This window comes from Pempheris klunzingeri, chromosome 8 (genome assembly GCF_042242105.1).
Source record: "Pempheris klunzingeri isolate RE-2024b chromosome 8, fPemKlu1.hap1, whole genome shotgun sequence".
Lineage (NCBI taxonomy): Eukaryota > Metazoa > Chordata > Actinopteri > Acropomatiformes > Pempheridae > Pempheris > Pempheris klunzingeri.
In genome coordinates this window covers 3,772,705-3,785,819 of record NC_092019.1, presented here as the reverse complement: position 1 = coordinate 3,785,819, position 13,115 = coordinate 3,772,705, and the positions used below count along the sequence as shown (strand labels likewise).

Genomic DNA, 13,115 nt, shown 5'->3' with positions numbered 1-13,115 from the left:
AATGCAAAGGAAATTACTTCAAAGCTGTGACTATTGTAGAGCCGTCAACACAATAAAAGGATTATTATGAACCGGAAGCACCGTGTGGAGGAGCATTTGACAAGAACACAAGTCATGATGTGTGTGTGAGCCGAGCTGCACTGACAGCAGCCGCTCTGCATTTCAACACAAGGCTTCCTTTCTCCTGCAGTGGAAGACATGCAAGCTGCTGGCTGCTCTTCAGTCCCACAGTGCAGACACGCAGCTATGCTCACCGGGATCAAATTACTCTACACATCAACCCAAGTCTGCTCTCAACAATAACTGACACATTCAACCTCCAGATTAAGGAAATGTGTTGGTAAAAATGAATCAAAAATATGTTTTGTTACAAACATTTATAATATGTGCATCGTGACATGACAAACAACCTCTCCCACTACTCTCTCTCTCTCAGTATAACCATATTCACAGTGCCATGTGGAAGTCTGGACACCCTTTCAGCCTTTGAACATAGTCGTTGTTCTACAGGAAATTCTATTGTAACAAATGCACAATAATTTTATGATTTTTTAACACCTGTAAACATGCAGACGTATCCCTTGTGCCATTGTATACAGAGATCACCATGAATGAAACTGGAAAAAAAAAAAAAAGCTTGTACATTTGGCGTCTGAGAACATGACCTCAACTCTAAGTGCGCCTTAGGTGCCCCCAGAGAAAGTAAGGGGATTATGATCATTTATTTATTTTATTTTTTTCTAAATCTGAACTACCCTGACCCCAAAGCTGTCGACACGCCTCACATTCCTCAACAGGCTCATGTTTTCTGAAACTGGAACCATGAAACACCCCAAAATCCATTCAAATTTTGGTGAGATTAGCTCTGACAATATAAGGCAAAATGATTACAGTTCTGCATCATGTTCAGGGCCTGCAGTTATAGCTCCAACAGAACATCTGAGCAGCTTAGGATGTGAAGGTTTGAGCAAATATTTCTCATTGAAACAATTCATCACTGACGTTGGTTTGCAAGTAACAGTTACTACTATTATTAACTGATCTGCAGATTATTTGCTCAAACTAAGTAATGAACAGATTTTTCTTTAAAATGTCACAAAATAAAAAACAAAAACACCTAAAATCAGTTTGTTTTATCCGACCAACAACCAAAAATATTCAGTTTATTGTCATAAATGACCAAAAAAAAAGCATCAAATCCTCATTTCTGAGATATAATATGGATGTTTGGCATTTTTGCTCCATAAATTATTGAAATTGATTAACAATCTCTTTGCTGGTTAATTTCCATGAAAACATCCAATCGATCATTCGACTAATCGTCTTTGCTCGACTCTGATCACACAAAGGACGTCCCCACTTTTACACACACAAGGTTTCATTTAGCTGAATTAAATACATGAAAATTAATTAGATTTTCTTATTACTTTGGCGTAATAGAAAAAAAAATGTAGACTTAAAGGGTAGCAAAATAAACTGCAAAGGCTCAAAGGATGTCCAATGATTTTACACAGCACTGCACACAGAAAAACGGTGTCAATTTAAAAATGCGTTTCGACGCACACAGAGGTCCTCGGCTTCATTTGTATATTTTCCAGCTTTGTAGTTCAACAACTCAAATTGCCATTGCAGGCAGGTACTTTTACAGCCCATGTAAATGCTGTTTTTAATCATTGTTGTAAAGGAGCACACTAGTACTTTTGCATATTTAAGACCCTTGGAGTGCACATGACCATACCAAAATGTTTTATATTTTCTCCCCCAGTTTCAGTTCATTTTACTGCAGGTGAAAATCAACCTGGGGAGTCTTGAGACTTGTCAGCAACATCTTATCTGCTTTCATTTTGGTCAAAGTTCTGAAACTGTTGTGTCATACTGCAGGGTATCAACCTGCACTTACACCTCTGCGTTGTGCACAATATCATACGTTTAACAAAATCAGGCACAGACATGACGGTCACTGTGCAGAATCACTTAACTCTGACTTACACATTGTTTCCAGGATGGTTTGAAAACACAACTAAATATGTGCATTGCCTGAGAGTAGCTGATACTGTAAAACACACTTAATCCTCAGATCTGCAACATGCAAAAACACTGGTATGGTCCTTTAACCTGACTTGATTATGTGTGCTTTATTTGGAAAGGAATGTTTATAACTGTCAGGGCCTGAGCTACAACCATCTGTCACAATGACTCACATTCACAACCTGTGCACCGTTTCTTGTCCCAGACTGCTGACATTTCCCTTCAGACCCGAGCAACTGCTGCTCAACTGTACACCAGACACAAAGTACAGCTGGTTAATCAGGATAAGAGGGAGCCACGAGGAAGCACTTGGGTTTCACGGGACTCTGCTTAGAATAGACCGACCACTCACAGGCAGTTCACTGATCAAAGACACTAACACTGGATGTGAAAATACTCCCAGTGGTGTCCACAGTAAGTCAGGTCATGAGACCTCAGGATCCTTGATGGTCAGCTGGCTCTTTGTGATGATTAAGTACAATTCCATTACGTCCAAAGTATGAAAAAAGGTGTTTTTTTTAAAAAAAGAAGATTTTTTTTAAATCTTTAAATACAAATATATACTTACAAAAATCTCACAAATGTATATGTACACTAAAAAACAGACCGAGTGTCTCTGGTAAGTCCAAGAAAAATCAAAAGAAAATAATAAAAGAGGATTATCATTCAGTTTGTCACTAAGCAGTTTGTGTGAGGAACGGGGGAAAGACCACATTACACTGTGGTCTCGCCCTGTTTACTGTTGGCCAGTCTCGTGTAAAACCTCCTCCAAGAGTTAAGGGTCTTCCCAGACCAGATCCAGAAGCCAGAAGTGATGCCCACGATGAGCGTCATGAGATACTTTATCATGAAGACGGTGAAGTCGGGGCTCATGTTGGGGTGGTTCTGGATGGGACACGGCACGGCGTACGTCTTACATGTCTGGCTGATCCACGTCCTCTCCCACTGCTCTCTGAAGGCCTGCTCATAGAAGTAGCAGGCGATGACAATGGTGGCCGGCACAGTGTACAGCACGCTGAAGATCCCTATCCGCACCATCAGCTTCTCCAGCTTCTCCGTCTTGGTGCCGTCGTGCTTCATGATGGTCCGAATGCGAAACAGGGACACGAAGCCCGCCAAGAGGAAGGAGGTTCCAATGAACAGGTAAACAAACAGGGGCGCCAGGACGAAGCCCCGCAGGGCGTCCACGCTGTTGATGCCCACGAAGCAAACCCCACTCAACACGTCTCCATCCACCTGCCCCACTGCCAGGATGGTGATAGTCTTGATGGCGGGCACAGCCCAGGCTGCCAGGTGGAAATACTGGGAGTTAGCCTCGATGGCCTCGTGGCCCCATTTCATCCCTGCTGCCAGGAACCAGGTGAGAGCCAGAATGACCCACCAGATCGAACTGGCCATGCTGAAGAAGTAGAGCATCATGAAGAGGATGGTGCAGCCCTCCTTCTTAGTGCCCTGCACCACAGTCCTTATGTCATTGTCGAACCTGTCATTGCACACAACCTTGTCCTCCAGTAAAAACCCAGCGATGTAGGCGATGGACACCATAGTGTAGCAGCCAGACAGGAAGACAATGGGCCGCTCTGGGTAGCTGAAGCGCTTCATGTCCACCAGGTAGGTCAGCACGGTGAACAAGGTGGAGGCGCAGCACAGCACAGACCAGATGCCGATCCAGATCCTCGCGAATTTCAGCTCCTCCTGGCTGAAGTACATCATCCCGTGAGACCTCTTAGGCTCGCACGGAGCGCCGCAGTTCTCCTGCCCGAGGAAGCGGTAGTTCAGGTAGGGAGGCACCCTGAGCGAGGCCGGACACCTGAACTGGCCGTTCGTGGGTTCAGGAAGCACGCGCTCGGTGGGGTACGGGCCGGGGCTGTCCGGCTCGCTGCGGTCCGACATGTTCTGCCCCACGCACAGCTCCCCCGCGCCGTGCACCGGGAAGGACTCGCAGGCGAGGCTGTCGGGCCACTGGAAGCCGAACTTGTTCATGAGCGCCTCGCAGCCCTGCCGTGCGCGCTCGCACAGAGAGCGGCACGGAGGCAGCGCCTGCTCCAGCACCGTGCACACGGGCGCATACATGGAGCAGAGGAAGAACTTTAAATCCGGAGAGCACTGCACTTTCACCAGCGGGTAGAACTGGTGGACCTCCAGCCCCGCGTCCTCCTGGTTGGTGTGACCGAGCAGGTTTGGCATGATGGTCTCGTTGTACGCGATGTCCGTGCACAGCGGAATGGAGATCGGTTGGCAGAATCCGTGCTCCGGTATAGACATCCCTCGGTCACCACCACCGTATTGCCCATTTACTCGAAAAATCCCCACGTTTAGGCACAGAATGAAAAACACCAAAGTGAAAGCTGCGCGCAGGAGTCTGCTGTAAACCATGGTGAACACCGACCCGCTGCCGACTTTCTATTTGTTGCTTAACTAACTTGCGTTACCTCGCCAGGCAGCAGGCTACTTCCTTGAATCCTCTTTGTTGGCGTTTCTTTGCGGGGTAAAAGCAGCTTCTTCCAGCTCAGTGTCTCTGATCCTTTGCACCAGCTTCTGGTGTGACAAAGTGGTTCCAGATCTTTGCACCAAACTGGGCTCCTCCGCCCGAAATCCTGTGGAAAAAGCGCACACCTCCAGGGAAGGGACCGCTCCAGTCTTCTGCCTCTCCGACACAGCGTCAGTCTGCACTTCAAACCTGTTCTGCTCTCCCTCACGCGCTCCCACTGAGGCCAAGTCAACCAGCCTGCAACAGCGCTTCCGGTCAGAACTTTCTAAATAAAAGCCCCTAACGCGGCGTTGGACTTCATAGTTCTGAAATGGGTTTAAAAACTCAAATACGTATTTAAAATTAGATTTCATGAATGCTCTTTAATAGCATTTGAAGTAGACTGTTTGCATAGTGTTGTTGTTTTATTGTTAAAGCAAGAAAAAAGTCAAAGAAAGTGCAGAGTTATGAAGAACCTCTATGAGTGGTTTTATAAAGAGCTTTTATGTATAATTGCATTTGTGACAATAATGAGATGAAAATTCACCATTACTAATATATAACAATAACAATAAGGACAAAGTGAATAATATAGTTGCAATTATGTGTTAAGATAAAAAAAGATGAAATACTATTGTTGCTAAAGAAAATATATTAGAAAAAGCAGTTGGTAGGTGATTTCTAAATACACCTCCACTGAAAGAGTAGAACATGGAAGTACAATAAAAGGAAAGTATCAGAATCCAAATGGGGCTCATCCAGTCTGCTTAACTCCATCTGCAGAGACACACTTCCTGTTTACATCTGTCTCACTTTGACGAGCTTTACAGATCTCTCTCTCTCCCTCTCTCTCTCTCTCTCTCTCTCTCTCTCTCTCTCTCTCTCTCAGTAGGACCTGACAGATGGGGGGATTAGGGAGGACCTGCTTTTTTCCTAATGTTTGCCTGGATTGCAGAGGTTCGTTTCAGTTCACCTCTCTCTGGCATGAATGCTGCATGAACAGCTCTGTCAAGCATCGTTAAGGACCACTGGGCCCTACACTGCTAGATCTGTGTGTCTGTGTGTGTCCACTGGTGACTATTAGTTCCTGTATTGTATTGATTTGACTAGTAACAGCCACTTTGAAGGATTCTATTAATCAAGCATGTTTCGAGAGATTGCTAATTTATGTTTGTTTCATCAGAAGTGAATGGAAACCAGTGGACATCTCCAACAGCATGAATTACAGTAGTTCACTACTACTACTACTACTATCTTTTAAAATAGAACCAAGAATCAATTGCCAGCAATAAACAAATATCAATAAGTATTCACATTTATCATCAACCTTTTCTGTTGCTCTGTTGTTGTGGGATCATTATTTAATCTAACCTTCCTTTCTGTTCTGTTAAAAACTCTGAACCACCACCGAAACGTAGGACATTCTTCCATATCAATACATGCTATAACAAGCTATAGCAGGAGTTAATGCTTCCAACCTCAATCCACTGCTCGCAGAATAATGTCAAGTGGATAGAGGAGGGAAACCCCTATTGGTGATTATAGAGGCCATAAATGTTAGAGATTTTCACAGAGAAAATGGAAGTGTATGGAAGCTGAGAGAACTCATAGTTGGAATAGGACTAAATGGTTGAAACAGAACTAAACATTGTTTTAAATAGAAATAATGATTAGAATTAATGTCTGTATTTAAAAAAAAATTAGCCACATTAAATTACATATTGGGGTTAAAACGACCGGTAGATTTTAATTAGCAGATCGCCGGCAGGCAACACATGTCTGTAATGTAATCCTTTGGGGCAACAACACTTGTGAAGTTATTGTGTGAATGTGGTGTTTTAAAATGCACTAGAATATTTGCGTAACACAACATAACACCTCAACGCTCGTGAGGATTCTTGAATCCTTCATTTTAAGTTCTTAAGTAACTTAAGAGTTTGGTCTAGACCTGTCCTTTTATGGAAGGTGTCTTAAGATAAAGTTTATTATGAATTGGGGCTATATAAATAAAGATTGATTGAATCTGAGCCTGTCAAGCAAAAACAAGCCCTTTCATTGGATGCACTTTGACGGGCGTGGAGACCAAAACAGAGCTGAAAGAGAGTAAATATTGCTTTAAATATAACTGCACATGAATGACAATCCTTATTCGTGTCTGCTGGATGTGTAAAGAAGTGAACTGTTAGCTAACATATTTGACATATCAGCTCAAAAGGCAATACTAGTTTTTTCTTTTCACAGCTAGTTTCTGCAGCCCCCAAATGGCCAAAAAAAATATCACTTAGTGTAATTCTCATATGCTTCTTTTTAAAAACTCACAGGTCTTTTCAAGAGTTCTGCAAATTTACATAAAAATAATTTCATTTCTGACTGTGGATGTTTCAAAAAGTCAAGTGTGAGGACTAAACTTAGGGAATGTAGTCTTTATTTCAGGTTAAAGGAAAGCTGACCTTCCTCTCTTTATTTGATGTACTTCAGTGTTTGTTAGAGTCCATATATATGTAGTTATGTTTTAATCTTCCCCCTCAAACAGAAATGCATCACCTCCTCACAGGGTTAATCCTGGACATGAATTGGAATCTGCTCCACAGGGATCAAGTATGCATGATACATTGCCGCTCTGTGTGCAGACAGAATGCGGCTTGAGAGTATGTTTTGTCTCATTTCCAAGTACCAGATGAGACATAACTTCCTGTAATCAGCCCTCGCACGAAAAATCAGTTTATTACTGAGGAGAGACACATCAGCCGAAGGTGGAAAAATACATACGATCCCTAATGTAGACAAGATGAGAGCAGGGCTGTCCAACTGGCAGTGTGGTCTGCCTGTCTGTTAGCAGGAGGAGAGAAGCAAGGAGTGTAAAATGCACACTGACAGAGGAATGCTAGATTTTCTTCCTTGGAGTGTCCGGAGGAAAGAGGGAGGAGAACTGCAAGCAAACTTGTGTTACCAGAATCCATTGGTTGACTTTTGTCTTTAGGCTCCAGTCAACAGTATCTTCACTGTGAGTTTGAGACAAAACACATGGTATAAGTAAAGCTGATATCACGTCCGAGCTAACCTTTACTTTACTAGCCTCTGTGACTTTATGCCGGCTCTTATCGACTGCATCTTTCATCCATTTTAAAAGATGGTATGTGGTGATCTAGAGACATTTCTAATTAGAATTTTGTCCCTTTGTAACCATAAGTTAAGTAACACTGATGAATTTGTCAGCATACACAAGATCCCTAATGACAAAGTAAGTCATTGTAACTATTGTTCAGTTTATTTTAAAACTGTATCTCTGCTGTCTAAAAGCACTTGCACTTTGTAGCTATGCCACAGCCATGTATGTAATGAGCTGGTGACTTTTACACCCTGTTCACTCTAAATGAGATGGACGGTAGATTCCCATGTTTTCAAATTCTAAACATTCACATAACCAAACAACTCAAGGTGGTTGTATGATTGCAGAGCTGTTCATGTGAGAGTTAAATTACTGTGCGTGGACATAGCAGCACTTTTTCCATTATATTACAGTGTGAATCACTGTAAATTGCACACTATTAAGAGAAGTCAGAGTTTCCCACTCCAGACCCTGGTAATTATCATAACTCCAACATGACATGAACCTGGCATTATCCTGCAAAAGGTTTAGTTTTGAGGGAAATAGTGTTTGTTGAATAATATCTGTCAAAGTCACAGGTTGTCATTTGTGTTTAGATCAGCTGCCAACCTCAACAGGTTGGGTCTTCTGTAATATGAGCCAGCCTGAGGGCAGACACCAGCAGGCCAGAGATATGAACTCATGAGATTGGTGTGCTGCTGAGAAACTCCTTTGTTGAAACCATGATGGACAATAAGTGATAACCTGGTAATACAGCCAGAGGCACTTGATGGAGAGAAGAGCCAAAGCCAGAGGTCCACAGGCATAACTGAAGCATTAATAAATTTTTATTTCAGGTAAAACAACATTAAACAACATTTACAGAAGGACATTACATCTTCCATAATAACATTACATACAGGTTGTAACAAATAATGCAACAGCTATTCTACTGTATACTATATTGTTTCACTTGATGAAGTGACTGACGACACTTCTGTTTTCCAAACCACTTGTGAAAATGATGTATTTTCAGTGCAGCATACAAAAAGAAAAAGAAAATGCAAGAGAAGCATTGTTGAAAAAAGTTGCAAACACAGATTCATTGTTCAGCACAGCGAGGATGCACGTCGGATCCAACCTGTTTTTCCTAGCGACACCACTTCTGTCCACAAGATAAAGAATGCCAAAAATAGATGCCTTCTATCTATATTCATCATATATGATTTCTCTTTGATAGCATTAAGGGGACATTTGCAACCCTGTATACAAACATAGTGGAAGCATCACTATTTCACTTCATAGAAAGTGTTTCAGCACCTTGTCAATTTCCACCTTTGACATCTCTATCTCATTTTTCCTGTCACAGTGCTAAATGTGCAATTCCACCTAGTCTTCCCTTCTCTGGACCTTATTTGAAATATATGAAGAACATTCAAATTTGAACAGAGTGCCTTCAGGAACTCTGCCCACACAGGACTCAAAAATATAAGTTTTTTGTACAAGACTGCAGGCTGCCAAAGCTCCACAGAAGTATCTAGAGTGTTGAGGGGGAAACGAAGCGATGTGTGCCACACCAAAAGTGTGTACAAGGAGAAACATCCCAAAAATAATTATTCAGCTGCTAATACTGCCTGCAATCCCTTAAAGCCACATGAGGCTGGGCAATCTTAGCACAGCTCGATGGTATTAACCCTCTTCTGTCACGCCGCTTTACTGGCATTACCCACCCCCTCTCCTCCCCTTTTTTCCGCCGCACAATCACAGCCTGGGGATGACACTGAAAAGCCGCAAGATAACTTCAAGTACAGCATTTCAACGAGCTCTCCTCAATCTGTGGTAAAGATTCAGAACGAGGGACGATATTTACATTTGTAAGAAGGGCTGGTTTGCTTTCCATCAGGCAAAGCAAGGTTATATTTATATATATTTATCATTAAGGGCAAAGCAAGTGCATAAAAGTGACCATACAGGCTGGAATGTAGGGCAAACTGATTTCTCTTTAAAGTGCATTTTCAAAACGCTGTTAGGGAGAGTCGAGCCCATAATTATTTATTTTGCCTCAGAGCCACTACTGTTTATGGTCGCAGAAACTGGACTGGAACGCAGTCATGGTAAAATGACAAAGCGATACAAGACGCCAATTCCTTCTCTTCATTTCTTTTCCTCCCTTAAAGGACAAGTTCAGATATTTTCAAATCCATCTTAACTCAGTGCTCACATACACAGGTCTTGTCCTGTGTGAAAATGCATTCCAAAGTTCAGCCAAAGCTAATACTCCAACACGTACTTACTCCCAACTTGTGAATATGTCAGCGTGGTCAGTGGCCCTATGCTTCAAACTGCATAAAGCTGTAGGAAGAAAAGTGGTCATTGCTGCGGTCAGCTGTGTCAAAATGCTATGTTTGACCATCCAACCACCCCAACCTCCTCACTATGCAGACTTTTCTCACTCTTTACACTACTTCATCTGACTTTGATGACACATCAACGCTACAGGGGCGCGTGCTGATATGATGCTAGAAGGGTACCGACAGCGTTATAGTGTGAAGCATAGAGCAAATGACCAGGCTGCCATATTTGACATGTTGGGATTGAAATGTTCTATCGCCTCAACCAAAGTTTCCATCCAAATGTAGCAGAGTTTTTCCAGATGTTAGGCACGAGAAAATGGAAATCAATGCGTGTTTCCATCCACAACTGCTAGGTTATTAGTTGTGTGCATCAAGATAAACGCTAATTCAAATCTCCATTAATGTCAACCTCAAGCAAACAAACCATTTGGAAAACGTGATAGAAATATGGTATTTATATTTATTTAATGCTTACTTGATGCTCCACACAGATCTTATGTTTTTGTCTGCATCCATTTTCTTTAGTGGAGCTCAAGCTTCAGTACAGCTTCATGTGTACACAAATTTATTTGCTATGCCTGTTTCTATTGCACTTTTCACACAGTTTTCAACAATACATCAATTTCTCCACATTAGCCAAGCTTAAAATTTTGTTTTTTTTCCGCAAATTCCAATGTTTCCAATACGTTTTTTAAAGATGGACATTGAAAATACGCAAAAAACAGAAATGCACTTTGAACTAGCCAAATTAAGTGGGTATTTAAGGTAGTTAGAGTCTCGGTATGCCAGAGTCTTAGTACGTTAACGTATCACTTCATGGCCAGAATTATGTGAGGGTTATATTAAGATAGATGTGAATCCAAACCCATCCTTCCATGTGACAAACTGCAAAGCAAAGAACAGCTGGAGGGAGGCATGGAGGGGCTGCAGGTTTATGCTGTACTGTAGCTGATAGGACTAGATGGGTGAAGGAAGTTTATCATAGCAGGCAAGACATCTATATTATAAATGCGAGAGTGAGTGAGTGTGTGTGTGTGTATGTGTGCGTGTGTGTGTGTGTGTGTAAGAGACTGTGAAGTGGCATGATAAGTATCCACATTTTCCAAATCTCCATTACGTCACATTTGCAGCCTCAACTCTTCGGCTAATCAACAGTGCAGGGCCAATATTATTGTTTCAGTTCATTTCAAACTGATCTTGATCAAAGAGGAAGCCATTGTATTGATAGTACTTCACAATTATCACCATACGTCTACGCTGTAATATTCAGATACTTTCACACAAAACATCAAAAGAAAGACCAAAAACAGTATAAACATCTTTGCAGATGATACTATGTTATACAGCTGACCTTTGTCATGGTGTTATAAAAAGTTCCAAAACATTTAGAACATGTAGGATGTTGAGGGGCACACATATGGGGGAAGTCTCTGCATGAGAGCACGTGTTGGTGGTGAAGGGACTGATCAAAGTTAATCACCACCTACAGTACACATACGGCACACACATTAACACACACTGCAAAGCACTCGTCCCTACACTTTCTTAATTTGTCAAATCTGTAAAGCTCCAGATTATTGTTCATATTTGACTCATGAACTGAACAAAACATTGCCGTTATTGACATAGATCATCTGTTTCTGATAGAATATTGCAGCTCTTTTGATGGTATCAGATAAAGTGAAGAGGAGGATTGTCATGAGCCAGATCAAACAATAGGCCACACAGTCTATTGCCTTGGTGTTTTCTTTTTGTATATTAGCTCACATGCATGGATGGAAGCACCAATGCGTAGCTATTGCCCATGTTTAATACACTCACGCACAATAGCACACACCTCTCTATCAGGCGCACACACGCACACACACACACACACACACTTATAGCCATTATCAATTACAGTACTGCGTCTATATTCTTACGCACACTGGTTGGTGCTGTCCCTGTTGTCTTATGTGTGCACCATCAACATCTCCAGCACAGATCATTTGTGAAAGAGAGGCTTTTCAGTCGCAACACAAAACTCATATCAGGCAGGTCTGGGTCTATCATGGAGGTCCATTGGAAAACGTTAAGGAAAACCCTTATTACTAGTATTTTTCTACAACCAAGGTCCTACTCTTGCAGTTTTGACCATCATTCTGTAAGATTACGATAACATTTTACTCATCAACATGGTGCAAGTATTTAAAAGTCCACTATATTTATCAACTACATTGCTTTTCTATTCTAAGTCATGTCTGAAGTAAATAACGGAGTGAAAACATGAGCAAATGTGACCATTATTAGCCAATCATTGTAATATACGAACTGGGTGTCAAACGTCATTATACAAGTTGCACAAGTATAAAAGAAACAGCCACAGTGCCTATGCATGCTGGCCTAGATGCAACCTGGAAAAGCATGTTTCAGCCTTGACCCACTACACTGCATTGACCATAATAAGTCAATGTATTGACCGAACTGTCAGTTGTAAGCTACTTCCTGTTTCAAGTTTGACCTATATATTTACTGCAAATCACTTTACAGTGCAGTCCCTAAAACACAGAAATGCTATTTTTGATGGGAATGATGGTCAAAATTACAGTAATTAGGCAGAGAAAAATACATTTTGTCAGAAAATGTCCAAATGTCAACCTTACCCCACCGAGACAGGCAAATGAGAAAGAGAAATTATGACAAGGATCAATGTGTTAATATACAACAATTCACTAGTACCTACAAGATGTGCACTTAAGTGTTTGAATCAGATTTGTTGATACCAAAATGGTGACAAATACTACAGTTAGTCAGCTAACAAGCTAACCTTATGTTAACACAAACTCTGCCACATTTAGCAGTCATTAAACAATAAGTTCAACCTTTAAAGCAGATGCAAATTCACATGTAGTAACTGCACAATCAGCAGAGTTTTAGATTTAAAATAACATTAGCTGTTCTCAGCTACCAAAGACCAGAGGACCTCCAATATGGCCGACAGAGGATGTGTTACACCACCAGAAAGCCCTCTATCGTTATTATTATTACTGCTGTCTGCGGTTCCACAAATTAGAGTTGAACCTGGTTAGTAAGAAATGGAAAACTAACTCTTTAGGATTCATTTTCTTTTTTTGAACTGAGTGCACTGTTTTTGTTTTATAGATGTGTTTTTGCTTGTATGCACGTCTTCTGTGTG

The 13,115-nt window shown here is 41.6% G+C and overlaps 1 protein-coding gene across 1 annotated transcript; it reads right to left on the bottom strand.

Annotated features, from left to right (window-relative positions):
• Positions 1 to 2,035: 2,035 nt before the first annotated feature.
• fzd1 (frizzled class receptor 1) lies at positions 2,036 to 4,473 on the bottom strand. The gene has a single exon (XM_070834976.1). The coding sequence runs from the start codon at positions 4,402 to 4,404 to the stop codon at positions 2,743 to 2,745; it is 1,662 nt and encodes a 553-aa protein (XP_070691077.1). The 5' UTR covers positions 4,405 to 4,473; the 3' UTR covers positions 2,036 to 2,742.
• Positions 4,474 to 13,115: the final 8,642 nt, after the last annotated feature.

What these genes read in the sequence shown, in the direction of transcription:
- fzd1 (XM_070834976.1), bottom strand. Translation starts at nt 4,404, where the DNA reads ATGGTTTACAGCAGACTCCTGCGCGCAGCTTTCACTTTGGTGTTTTTC.